The following is a 14,729-nucleotide window of genomic DNA, read 5'->3' on the forward strand; positions in this document are numbered from 1 at the left end:
TTTTTAACCTAGATATATTTACATATTTTTTTCCTCTTTTGAAATGTGTTCTGTTTAAATATGTACTATTTAAACTAATGATCATTCCCTCTGAAGGCAGTGTAAGGCTCACTGGGAATATAAATTAGCTACCAGTGCTTAAACCCATCTCGCCTTCCCAATTCACTGTAACATGAGCTTTGTCTGACCCCAGCCAGCAATCATGTTACAGCTGGAGAAGCCAATGAAAAGTCTGGCACTGACATCCGGAAGCCCCAAAAAACAAAAACTAATTTTGCAAGAGAAGTGTACTATATCAAAAGCAAAAACATGGAGGATTAGTGGTAAATAAACAACATGGATTACATGGGGAAGATACTTATGTAATGTGATGAATTATAACAAAGCTAATTTAATTTGTTATTGGCCTGAAAACAACTCGAGCAAATGAGAGTCAGCACAGGTATGAATACACATTCTTACTGAGAATGGTAATGATAAAAAACAAACAAACAAACAAATAACAATCACGGGGTAATTTAGCATATGAGAGCTTATATAAATATCCCTGAGTACCAGAATTTTAAGGCCAATCTAACAGGATCAAAGGATATGGACAGATTTTGAAGAATTATATAATAATGGAGATTGCATTATCTTCTACACTAATTTGATGATTCTTCGGCCTCATAACTGACACTTATCTCAGCAGTATGTCAGAGCTTAGTACCTTATTTAAACCAATTTGATTCAATACGAGGCATCCTAAGAACAGTCTAATTAATGAAAAAAACCACCCAGCCCTTGTTCTGGGGGCAGGAGTGTTTTATGCACCATCTTACCAACTGTGTCTCCTCTTTTTGTTCCACTCATAGCCTATCACTGGCCACTTATTAAGAGTAATAGTGTGTACTGTTACTCGAATTAGAAGCTCAGTGAGGAACGCAGAAGAGGCAGAATGAAGGAATTGGTTTGAAAACGGTTTAACCGCATGAGGTAAAAAAGGCACCCATGGACTTCCTTTTTTATATTCATAAAATGCGCCTCCTTTGCACTTATTCCTAGGAAAGAGGGACATTAAATAGACACTCTGTGTACAGTGCGCTGTAAGTGTTATGATGCCAGGAGTCCTTGCATGTTGTCCTTTCGATAATCTTTCTGTTTACGAACAGTTTGAAACTTAACTTGCTTAGTTGCGTGCCCACCATCCTTGTGGTCGGATTTATTCTGATAAAGCAGTTCGTAATTCCGCATTATTATACCAACTTATAGCAAGTTTAAACACTGGTCAAAAGTGTGAGCCAATGGACTCGCTATAGAGGTTATAGAGGTCTAGTGTCCCTTTAAGTGGTTTAATGATAGAAACCAATACATGAGTGATGGCAACTTAACATCCTATCTTTGCTAAAGGTTGTCTAAGGATGTGCCACAAAAGACATATACAAAATATTTTTTATGCATTATGTATGTAAATTCAAATACTAAAATGCCCCTTTAAAAACCCGACAAGTACATACACAGTCATGTTAAATGTAGGCACCGAATTCTATATTACATCAAATGAAATGCAGAGATTATATGTAACTTTCAAGAAATATTCCACTAAGCACCTTCAATAGTAGTTTGCAGATTTCATATTTTCCTTTAGCAGCTGCTTCATGTAGTGGGGTAAATTTCCATAAATCTGCTACATTGACGGAAGCTCCGTGCCTCACCAGGAGCTCAGCTACTTCGTAGTGTCCATAGGAGCAGGCGTTATGCAGGGGAACTAAACCACTGTTCAAATAGAAAACAAAGTTATGAGTATGAGCCAAAGGTGTGCAGCTGCAGTACACCACAGTTATTGGCCATCTGTTGGAGTATAGCCTTCCAATATAGAGCAGATCCAGAATATGCTTTGGCTACACATAGAATGAAATAACAGTAAAAATAATGAAGTTACCCTTTGTCTTTGGCATGTACATCAGCCCCGTGGTGGAGTAAATACTCCACTACAGAAACACGGTTATAGCCTGCTGCAAAGTGTAGTGGAGTTGAATGCCGGCCTTCTAGATCCCTGCAGTTTACGTTCTGTGGGCTGCACAGCTGCTGTTAAGCAAAAAGGGGAAGAGGAAGGAAGGAAGGAAGGACAGAAGGACATATAGGAGGGAAAATCACATCCATTATTCTAAGGGAATAAAACATGGACTGAACTCAAGAACAAACGTATTTTAAAGAGGATTTGTCACTTCTCAGGAATTTACAACATTACATAAAACATTTAAAATCCCTAATAACTTGTGCTAAGCTTTTTTTCATGAGTTGCACAGTTTTGTCTTAAATTCATATTTAAGAGAAGTACCAAAACAACTTCAGGGTAATGAAGTGATTTGGGTGTATAGATTATATCCCTGCAGCCTAACTGCTCAATTATCTGCAATTTCGAAGTTAAATTGCAGTGTTTTTGCAGCCCTGGTCACACCTCCCATGCAAGTGACCTACATAGTCTCCCTACACACTACATGTAGACAGAGATCTAATGTTTAAACTTTTTTTATTATCTATCTGTATAATTTAGACTGTCTTATCTCCTGCACTGTTAACTTTGCTAGACCCTCCTGAGATAGAAAAACGTCTCAAGTAACACTGTAAAAAAAATTTTCATGCAGGCTTTGTAAGTCACAGTCGGGGTGTGTGGGGCTAGGACTGTATAATCAGAAACAGAAATTATCAAACTCGTAAATGGTAGAGAATTGAACAATGAGACTGCAGGGGCATGATCTATACAACAAAACTTCTTATTTAAGCTAAAGTTGTTTTGGTGCTTATAGTATATCTTGAAAGATTTGGCTAATGGCATCATAATCATGTTGAGGCAAAGCAAACAGAAAAAAACAAAACAATTGCAAATGAAGAGAAATGGAAACACTTGGGATCATGGATATCGCTTATAACAGTGACAGACAAGCAGACAGAAGTACCCATTTGCAGGATCACATGGTGTGGATTTGTAAAATTAGTTTAATGTTTCACACATATACATACTTGTTAAATATGATATGTAAACATAGTAAAAATCTTGGTAAGTGACACTACAAGCAAGAAACCATTACAGCCTGCTGGTTATGGTGCCACATTCATCCTGGTGCAAATGCACAGCAGGATGTCGAGCCATTTTCTTATAACTTAAAAACTTACTTGGACCCATGCCACATCCCCCACATCCGTTATTCTCCAGCAGCAGAAGCCGGATGTCACTGAAGAGCAAAGCATGACAGAAGCGGGAGTGCAATCATTGGCTGACAGCATTCATCTGATCCTCTCAGCCAATAAATGCGTTCCTTTATTAGTCCGAGCTAAATTGTTTTGACATCTTACAGTGGGATGGCTCACGGGCATTTATGGCATCATAGCCACTTCAGTGAGCTGTGTTTTTCTTTAAATAATTTATTTATTGGTAAATTTAAAACTTTAGAAACCTTTCCATAAAGCAGATTCTATAGTTGTGTATAGTGTGCTATTTTGTCTAGCCTTGTGATTTAAAATTATAATTTTTTTTTTTTTTAAATAGTTTTCATTTAACAAGCATAGCAAAAAACAAAGCAGAGCATTATAAGACATGAAGGAGGCGGACCATTAATTGCTGTATTATAAGTAAAAGAATAATGTGGGAAGGAAGAGAAAAATAGGTTCATACTTTGTGTATGCCATTGTAAAGAAGATTAGGTAAATAGACAAATATGACATTATGTCTAGGACACAGTAAAATTATACTTTCAGTACATCTTAATCATAAGACTAGGATTAGACTGGTAGATTCTAATGACAATGATGTTACTACTCTGCCTCATTTTCCGTTTTTTCTGCAAGGTACGGTAACGACGCGCAGCGATATTAAAATAAATAAATGCTTAAAAAGGTGTATACCTTAAAATCTTTAAAAATACATCAAGTCATGCTAGAATGTTAGCATGCTTTAGAAGATTTTATCTCCTGCTCTGTAAATTGAACTTCAATCACACCTCTCCTGCGGGTTGTAGAAGGCTATTAACCGCATGACATATTCTCAATGAAACACGTAGTGCAACAATGGAAGTTTAAACATTAAATGTCTCTGTAGGAAGTGTTTAGGAAGGTTGTGCAAGAGAGGTGTGGCTATGGCTAAATACACAAAGTGATTTAACTCCTAAATGGCAAAGAATGAAGCAGTGAGACTGCAGGGGTACGATCGATACAACAAGACGGCTTCATTAAGCTAACTTTGTTTTGATGCCTACAGTGTCCCTTTAAGCCTGACACTGCATCACTGAATTTAATGTTTTAGAACAGTTTGAAGTCTGCCTTTTGGCTGTCCTTGATGTACGCCGCTTGGAAAGGGAAAAGGGGAGTGATGTATGTGTTTACAAGTGTAGCCTGGTTAGGAGGTTGATGCATTAATACTATAATTCGTTTATTGTAGCTGGCAGACATAAAACAGGTGTCAACGGATTATTGAAAGCAATTATTGCTGAGTGAATGATATTTAATAATCACAAGCAAAAAGAAAACCAATCATTATAAATTATGCAAGCCTCATACAATAACACAAGAGCACAAAGACCCTTTTATAAAAAATACAAAAAAAGCCTGGAACAGCATGAAAGAAAAATTATATTAATAAGTGAATTAATGCTGGCAAGCAAATAGGACTGAAAATGATCCTACCTTTACTGTATCCAAGTCTCCAGCCTTTGAAGCCTCTAGCAGTCGGTAATCCACATCTGAAGTGCGGACAGGAGTGTTTTCTGTAACGGTCATATACCAGGCAATTCATATTGATATATCAAATTGTAAGAATTCAGAAAGAACAAAATTGACAATATTGTGCAAATGTTCTGTGTCTACATAGCAAAATGCAGATTTTTGGATTGTTAAAATTAGTGTTCAGTTAGATAAAAAGTATACATTTATATGAGCTTAAAGAAGGAATAAATTGCAATTTACAAGATCAAACAATAATGTAACAACGCATTTCTGAGGCTTAGCTACTGAAAGCATTAAGGCCTGAATAAAAGTTATATGCAAGTGTTGAACTATTTCACTCTGGTTTTAGACCCTGTGGTGAACTCTTAGTCTTAACAGCTACTGTTGCTTCATATTACATAATTCAATTCAAAACAGTTTGACAAAGGCAATTGTCATAAAAAAAAAAATCTGATTTAAAAGAGCACTATAGGGTCAGGAACACAAACATATATTTCTGACCCTTTAGTGTTAAAGCCACCATGTAGATTTCCTGGCTCTCTCTTGCCTTCCTAAATATAGTATAATCTTACTTGTATTCAAGTCTGCAGCTGCTACCTCTGCTCCTGTTTGCCTGTGAAACTGTCATCAGAAGTGGTAGCCTGATCCAATCACAGTGCTACCCCATAGGATTGGCTGAGACTGTCAAGGTGGCAGATCAGGGGCAGAGCCAGCACAAGTCAAACACAGCCCTGGCCAATCAGCATCTCCTCATAGAGATGAGATGAATCAATGAATCTCTATGAGGACAGTTCAGTGTCTGCATGCAGAGGAAGGAGATACTGATATGTTGTGATGCACACTAGACAAGACTGAGGCAGGAATGATATCTAACAGCCATCTGAGGAGTGGCCAGTGAAGTTATCACTAGGCTGTAATGTACACACAGCATTTTCTCTGAAAAGACTGTTTACAGCAAAAAGCCTGAAGGTAATGATTCTACTCACCAGAACAAATGCAATAAGCTGTAGTTGTTCTGGTGACTATAGTGTCCCTTTAACTAATACACTGTTACAGAATTATTTTGAAACAGATTGGTGGCAATGTGTATCAATCAGAATGCCCTAAAGAAAATAGTTCTGCTCAGAATCAATACTATAGTAGAAAAGTGATTTTTTTTTCTATAAAAGGTCATTTATTGGTTTTTAGATCATCCGAGTCCCATAAGCACATATTGAATACAATATCTAAAGCAAGCGTGAGATATAGGATTTTTAGGAGTAACTGCACATCTGTTAGATAAAACAAAGTAGTATGCATGTATCATGTTCATAAACACTGAATTGTGGGTAAACAGTGGCCCCATCAGCTGAAAACACAAACAATGAATCAGTCTCTCAAGAACAGGTTGATAAACCCCTTATATCACACACTCATGGCTGCCTGTGGTCCCATAAGGTGTAAACACTATGTAATTGATATCATGACTGTGGTATAACAGAGATTTGGATAAATTGGGGGACTGTGCAGGCAAGTGACATATGGGATTTAATACAGATAAATGCAAAGTCATACATTTTGGAATAAGGAACTCACAAGCCACTTATACATTAAATAAGGACTTTGGAACAGTTGTAGACAACAAAGTTGGCCGCCGTGTACAATGCAACTGTAAGGAGCCGTCATGTATGAAAAGGGGTATTGACCAAAATATAATTTCATAATTTAGCCTCTTTAAAAATCAAGGTAGGATCCCCACCTTGAATATGTAGCACAATTTGGGGCACGAGTTTTAAAGAAGGATATTCCAGAACTGGAAAAAGTGCATAGGTAAGCTACAAAATTAATATGAGGGCTGGAAAACTTTAGTTATTAAAAAAGTCTAGAAAAACTGCATTTGTTTTCAGGTGTTTCATAGCACTACATAAATATATACAGGGTCAGTATAAACCGCTATGTGCTAATCTGTTCATTAGCAGGAATATACAACAGACAAGAGGTCACCCATTGAGACTGGAAGAAAAGGTGTTTTAACTTACAGCTGAGATAAGGGTTTTTTACAATAAGAATAATACATTTGTGGAATTCTCTAGCTAAAGAAGTTGTGTTATCAGGTTCTATAGATATTTTTAAATATTTAAGGATACAATTACAGTGACACTACACTGCACAAATACGCAAATACATGAATAAAAATTACTCCCAATGAAAAAAGCACAATATCTAAAAACAGTTTGCAAAAGATGCAGTTCTCTTATAAGCAGCCTTTGCAAGCCCTCCCCTTCTAACCTAGCCCAGACTTTCTGCAGCTGTTCAAACAAAGACTTCCCAATGTAGCCCTGGGCAATTGCCTGCCCCGAGTTTAGCTCCACTGAGCTAATAAACCAGGAAGTAACACGACCAGTTGTCTAATTGACAGTCGTCAGGTGTAATAAGGTTAATTTATAAAAGTGCCATTTTTTGTTAAAAAAAAAAAAAGAATCTTCACACATAAAGCATCTCAGCAAGCTAAAGCGCTTTAGGGTCCGGAAAATCCCTTTATTAACTATGTGAATTGGCTCTTGGTCCAATAATAAATCTGATTGCCATTGTGGTGCCTTCCTTTGGACCAAAAGCATAAACAATGTTTTAAAGGACCACTATAGTCACCCAGACCATTTCAGCTCAATGAAGTGGTCTGGGTGCCAGGTCCCCCAGGTTTTAACCCTTCAGATGTAAACATACCAATTTCAGAGATACTGCTATGTTTACACTGCAGGGTTAATCCAGCCTCTAGTGGCTGTCTTCCTGACAGCCGCTAGAGGCGCTCTCCTGACGCTCAATGCAAGAATTGCAGAACGTAAATAGGAAAGCATTGAGTAATGCTTTCCTATGGGCGTTTTTAATGCGAGCGCAGTTTAAGCCGAGCATGCGCATTCGGCTCCACTCGGGAGCTGACATCGATGGGGGAGGAGAGGTCACCAGCGCTGACGGAGCCTGGTGCTGGATTAAGGTCAGTGGCTTTTATTAACCCAGTTGGAGGGGGGCCACCTAAGGATTATATAGTGCCAGGAAAAAGTTTGTTTTCCTGACACTATAGTGATCCTTTAAGCATGATGGACTTGAGTCTTTTTCCCAACCTAGATTACTATGTAACTTATTTTTATGAAATCTCACTAGGAAAAAATAAAATGCTTTTCTTGTTTGCCTTTCTAAACTCAAAGTAATAATCTTCCTGAAAGATGCGTTGCTGTAAAGCTGTGCTCACTCACCGCTTAGAATTTGCTGCACGGCTTCATTCCCCATCTGTGCCGCTGTGAAGCCTTGCAAAGAGATGATCGACGCGTCTGAGCCAAAGCTCAACAGAAGACGACAGGTCTGCAGATGACCTCCCAAAGCAGCTCTGTGCAGAGCAGTTTGTCCAAGTGTGTCCAAACCATTCATCTTAAGAAGATGAGGAAAAAAATACAATGATGTATAACAACAACAGAGCACACAGAGCATAAAAATCAAATGCTGTACAACAGGGAACTTTCACAACGAAACACCATCCATTTTGCAAATAAGACCGAAAAAGTAAATTTTATTATTTTTCCTCACAGAGGACTTGAGTGAGAAGCCAGGAAACAATATAAATATAATAAAAGCTGGAACAAAGAAATAGGACCGTACACACATTAACTTGCATTCTGCAGATATACTATGACTGTTTTAACCAACCACAAGCAATTTACATACACACAAATACATCACAGCATCCTCACAAACCCTAAAATTGTCTAAGACGCACAAACACAGACAAATAAAAATTAATTCACCCCTGCATTTGCGCACACCGACATTACATAAAAATACATCCACGTATTAACAGGCCTACACTCTGAATATATATCCCTTCTGTATAGGGATATATATTTATATACATACTGCAGAGCAGCAATGTTTTTGGTTGCAGGGTTAAAACAACTGGAAGATGGCACAAAAAACAATTAATTGAGATGACGTGGTACAAGTGCCTATTGTGTCCCTTTAACTTTTGTCTACAGATACACTAATAACAGGAGCCATGACTTTTTATGTTGACTACATCTGCTTTTTGTGGGGAGTAACGGTTCCTATGTCTATTGAGAATGGCTAATAATTTCAAATGGCTACTTGTAAACACAATCAGACTGTTTCTAATATTTATTTAAAGAAATAGAGAGTAGCAGGGTGACCCATTCTGTTTTAAAGGGACACTCCACTTCCCAAACACCAACCAAAAAAAAAATCACTGCTTAGTAGATATAACCTAAACGGAAAAAAACTTGCATACAATTAATTATTACATCTCTGTCTGTTTTAAGGATATTTCAATATTTAAAAAAATATGTTTAATTTGTCTTGCGTCCCCATCCAAAATGATGGGGATCCCCCTAGAGCTAGTTTCCTTCCTCATCAAATTATTTGGGTTGTCCTTTTTGTATGTTAAAAGATCTTCCCTACTGAATGATTGATTGTACAACCAACTTTTTTCTTTCTCACCTAAAACCCTTGAGAAACAAAAGTTGGTTGTACAATCACTCAATAGGGAAGATCTTTTAACATACAAAACGGACAATCCAAAATATTTGATAAGGAAGGAAACTAACTCTAGGAGGATCTCCATCATTTTGGATTTTAACGGGGACTCAAGACAAATTAAACATATATTTTTTTAAAAATATTGGCATATTCTTAAAACAGACAAAGAGTTAAGAGAATTCTTAGGGGAAGAACAAAATATAGTTTTTAGATGGGATAAACATATTAAAAATAAAGTAGTAAAAAGTTTTATTAAGGACCCAACAATAGAGCATGGTTTAATTTACAGAAAGTATTTTATCCCTGCAAAATGTGCACAGCCTGTAGGAGAACAAGTTTAAAAAAATCAAAACGGACCGAATTTAAATAAAACATTTCCAAAAAGAGATATAAAATACAACACATTCTGTCACTCTACCAATGCGGTGTACCTCCTCTGGTGTCCCTGTGGGTATGACAACAAGGAATTTAAAAACATGCATGCTGGAACACATAGGGAATATCTAGAGGGGGTACACGGAACACATAGGGAATATCTAGAGGGGGTACACCAAACACAGAGCCATCAGACCATTTTACTTAAGTGCATAATAAAGATTAATCAGTTTTGGGTTTTATGGCTATCTGTAAGAAGAAGCACAATTGGAGGGGGGAAGACAATTTTAGGGAGCTCAGCAAGGTGGAAAGTAAATTGATTTTTGAATTAGACACTCTTAATGGTTTAAATTTGGATTTTGAGTTTGCTCATTTTTTTTTATAATATATGTTTTTTCTTTGGTACATATATAAATATAACTTAAAATTTTATATATATATATATATATATATATATATATATAAACAAATTGTGAAGACTCCAACTCTAAATAATGCCAGGTGCCAAGTTCCAAATTCATAGAAAATCAAAAAAATACCGGCCACTCATGGACTCCTTTCATCCGATTTATTTTAGGTGAGTATAGTCAGGTCGACGTTTCAGCTCCCGATCGGAGCTTTCATCAGGACACCACTTTGGTGTCCTGATGAAAGCTCCGATCGGGAGCTGAAACGTCGACCTGACTATACTCACCTAAAATAAATCGGATGAAAGGAGTCCATGAGTGCCGGTAATTTTTTGATTTTATATATATATATATATATATATATATATATATATACATACATATATATATATATACATATATATACACACACATTTCTATTATATATTCCATTGATTCTTATTCCTTTATTTTCCATATAAGGGTAATATCCACCTTGCTGGGCCCCTAGAAACATGGCAATATACCATAAATACACGTATTTCCTTGTTCACCATTATTAATGGCATTTTTATCATGTTGCAGTTTGATCCATATATCACCATATTACATTGCGCGTAAACAGGTGAATCGGATTCCAACATTGAAGGGAGCATATAAAAGACCAAGCAGAACTTTTAAAGACTACCTTTGCACTGAAGAAGACTGGATTCAGTCGAAACGTGTTTGCATTTCATTGTTTCTTATCAAGGACTTAATATTATTGCGGTAGTTTTTTTTTTTTAATTACCTTTTTACACACTGCTTATGTATGCCCTTTTTTGTAATTTTAATATTTTATTACTAATAAACCGTTTTTGGAACATATTCTGAGTCCGCCTGTGGTGATATCACCGAAGCCAATATTGGCACCCTAATGCTTTATATAGAGCCTGGCACGGCTCTACACTTCTGAGTGTACCCTTTACCATTACTCACTTTCTTTTTTAATTATACGGATTACACTATGCATGGTTGTATTTATTTGTTTTAGATCCTAAGAGCTGTACTATTTTCCTACAGTAGATATCCATTGTGAAGTATGTTTTATTGTATATTTTACCTTCTAATTTAGAACACTGGGTGTTGTATATGTTTGGTAGTGCCGGACATTACAATGTATTTATTGTTTGGGGATTGGGGAAACACCTAAAACATTTTATATACACCCAATATCACTAAGTTTGAAGCGCCCAGATACCTACTGATTTTTCAGTATCTTTTGTTATATAAAATACATTAAAACATATGCAAAATAGTCAAAATAAAAAGCACTTATATTTGAATTCCCTACATTTGTTTTAAATTGTAATAAAAAGTAATGAAGATTACAAGAAAGAAGCACAACACAATTTAAATTATGCATAACAGCTAATGTATGGATGCATGATGTGCCCCTGTTCACTCTTGTGACATACTTTACAAGACAATGAAAGAAGCAGTTGTCAGGAGATACATATTCATGTACAATGCATAATACTACCTATACAGTACCGTTCATAATTTGAACAGTGAGCACGTGAAATATGTGTAACATTATATGTTGGATGCATTTACTAATCAGGAGGAGGAGGGGCTTATTCACTTAAGTGAGAATTTAAAGTGCATTACATTTCTTTAACTCTGCTATGCTTCCATTTTGGCCTTATATTAGAAATGTACCTGAATTCACCTTGCATTTTCAACTTAGTAAATAATCCTTTGAATCTCTCTTGCTAACTACACACAACCTGAAGGGATTTTTCTCAAGCACATCTACCTATTCTGTTCATAATCAGTTATGCCCAGTTAGGAATTTAGCTTCAGTATGTAAACATAATTTGTAATTAAAGGGACACTATAGTCACCTGAATAACTTTACCTTAGGGAAGCAGTTTTGGTGTATAGAACATGCCCCTGCAGCCTCACTGCTCAATCCTCTGCCATCTAGGAGTTAAATCCCTTTGTTTATGAACCCTAGTCACACCTCCCTGCATGTGACTTGCACAGCTTTCCATAAACACTTCCTGTAAAGAGAGCCCTATTTAGGCTCTTTATTGCAAGTTCTGTTTAATTAAGATTTTCTTATCCCCTGCTATGTTAATAGCTTGCTAGACCCTGCAAGAGCCTCCTGCATGTGATTAAAGTTCAATTTAGAGATTGCGATACAATTATTTAAGGTAAATTACATCTGTTTGAAAGTGAAACCAGTTTTTTTTTTTTCATGCAGGCTCTGTCAATCATAGCCAGGGGAGGTGTGGCTAGAGCTGAATAAACAGAAACAGTGATTTAACTCCTAAATGACAGTGAATTGAGCAGTAAAATTGCAGGGGAATGATCTATACACTAAAACTGCTTTATTTAGCTAAAGTAATTTAGGTGATTGAAGTGTTGCTTTAAAGGATCACTATAGGGTCAGGAACACAAACATGTATTCCTTACCCTTTAGCATTAAAACCACCACCTAGTCCCCTGGGTCCCTCATGCCTCCACAAACATAGCAAAATCTTACTGTATTCAAGCCAGAAGCTGTAACTCTGCATGCTGTTTGCCTCAAAAAAAAACAAAAAAACAAAAACACAAAAACAAGCAGTCTGCTGACATCATCAGAAGTGGTGGCCTGATCCAATCACAATGCTTCCCCATAGGATTGGCTGAGACTAACAAAGGCAGATCAGGGGCAGAGTCAGCATGATTCAAACACAGCCCTGGCCAATCGGCATCTCCTCATTTAGATGAATTGAATCAATGAATCTCTAGGAGGAAAGTTCAGTGTCTGCATGCAAAAGGTGGAGATACTGAATGTTTGGATGCATTTTAGGCAGCCATGACCCAGGAAGGATCTCTAACAGCTATCTGAGGAGTGGCCAGTGAAGTTATCACTAGGCTGTAATGTGAACACTGCATTTTCTCTGAAAAAACAGTGTTTACAGCAAAAAGCTTCACCAGAACAAATTCAATAAGCTGTAGTTGTTCTTGTGACTATAGTGTCCCTTTAAATTGTTATGATACATAATGTTAATGGTAATAGTATTCAATAACTCACTTTTCAAAAAAATAAATCACAAATGGCAACAATTATCAAACAAATACAGTTCCTTCCAGATACAAATATTTCCCAAGTCACAGCTTACAAACACACATTCTGCTTTTGTATTTTTGTTACAAAGTTATGGGTAGGAACGGCCTAGAGTCCTGCCATTCAAGCTGTAAACTAGGAGCTGTTTCGATAGAAAGGAATCAAAGCTGTAACAGCAGCAGATCCATGGCCAGGATACTCCAATTAAATTACTCATCCTGATGTCAGGAAGAGGGATGAATCAGAGTTTGAGTAGCAAAATCATTTTCTTAAAAGCAGAATGTCTTTGAGGCACAGTCGGATTTTCAGATAAATACACTGACCGAATATTCTAATTGTATGTAACCCTGAGCGATATTTAAGAGAGAAACGATGGATGATGCCACAGTTTATTTCAGAAGCAACAGATGGGAGTCTTCACAGCATAGTTCAACAGCCAATTCCAATTGCTCGGAGGTTGGTGTAATTATGGGCACTTAAAGAGCTTAAGTAAAGACCAAATGGGAATTAATTTTTTTTTTCCTTTCCAATTGAGAGCCATAAGTTCTGCTGATAAAAATCTTGTAAAATCGTTGTGCTAAGTATTCCCATCAGCAATAAGATAATACTGATGGAAAATGAAAAGGATGCTTGTTATAGCAGTCACTCCAGTACACCCACTATGATATGTATTATTAGGCAGACTGACACACAGAGCGACAGACTGACACACAGAGCGACAGACTGACACACAGAGCGACAGACTGACACACAGAGCGACAGACTGACACACAGAGCGACAGACTGACACGCAGAGCGACAGACTGACACGCAGAGCGACAGACTGACACGCAGAGCGACAGACTGACACGCAGAGCGACAGACTGACACGCAGAGCGACAGACTGACACGCAGAGCGACAGACTGACACGCAGAGCGACAGACTGACACGCAGAGCGACAGACTGACACGCAGAGCGACAGACTGACACGCAGAGCGACAGACTGACACGCAGAGCGACAGACTGACACGCAGAGCGACAGACTGACACGCAGAGCGACAGACTGACACAGACATTTTGACACACAGACATTTTGACACACAGACATTTTGACACACAGACATTTTGACACACAGACATTTTGACACACAGACATTTTGACACACAGACATTTTGACACACAGACATTTTGACACACAGACATTTTGACACACAGACATTTTGACACACAGACATTTTGACACACAGACATTTTGACACACAGACAGACTGACACACAGACAGACTGACACACAGACAGACTGACACACAGACAGACTGACACACAGACAGACTGACACACAGACAGACTGACACACAGACAGACTGACACACAGACAGACTGACACACAGACAGACTGACACACAGACAGACTGACACACAGACAGACAGACAGAAGGAGGCAATTATTACCTTAGCTCCATGCTTATGCAGAACTTCTACAACATCATTATGTGCTCGTTCAGCAGCTACATGTAGTGGCGTCATGAAACTAAAAAACAAAAGCAAAAATATTTAATTAAAAAAATACACAATGCAAAATAAATACTCATAACATTCAACTTGCAGGACATGAAACATGAACAGAATTAAAACTCCATACTACAAAATCTAATGGAAAAAAATATC

The 14,729-nt window shown here is 37.4% G+C and overlaps 1 protein-coding gene across 4 annotated transcripts in view; it reads right to left on the bottom strand.

The window, feature by feature from the left end:
* The window catches only part of TNKS (tankyrase), a 215,470-nt gene that overhangs the window by 37,167 nt on the left and 163,574 nt on the right, over window positions 1-14,729 (bottom strand). For 3 of the 4 annotated variants that reach the window (XM_063455837.1, XM_063455836.1, XM_063455834.1), the window contains exons 11-15: window positions 14,514-14,592; window positions 7,932-8,103; window positions 4,663-4,742; window positions 1,922-2,067; window positions 1,590-1,755 (exon numbers count right to left, since the gene is read on the bottom strand). In XM_063455837.1, the coding sequence (XP_063311907.1) occupies window positions 1,590-1,755; window positions 1,922-2,067; window positions 4,663-4,742; window positions 7,932-8,103; window positions 14,514-14,592 (643 nt within the window). The remainder of the gene's footprint in view (window positions 1-1,589; window positions 1,756-1,921; window positions 2,068-4,662; window positions 4,743-7,931; window positions 8,104-14,513; window positions 14,593-14,729) is intronic. The other variant, XM_063455835.1, reaches the window with a different exon arrangement.

The sequence above is a fragment of the Pelobates fuscus genome, chromosome 5 (assembly GCF_036172605.1).
Source record: "Pelobates fuscus isolate aPelFus1 chromosome 5, aPelFus1.pri, whole genome shotgun sequence".
NCBI classification, from domain to species: domain Eukaryota; kingdom Metazoa; phylum Chordata; class Amphibia; order Anura; family Pelobatidae; genus Pelobates; species Pelobates fuscus.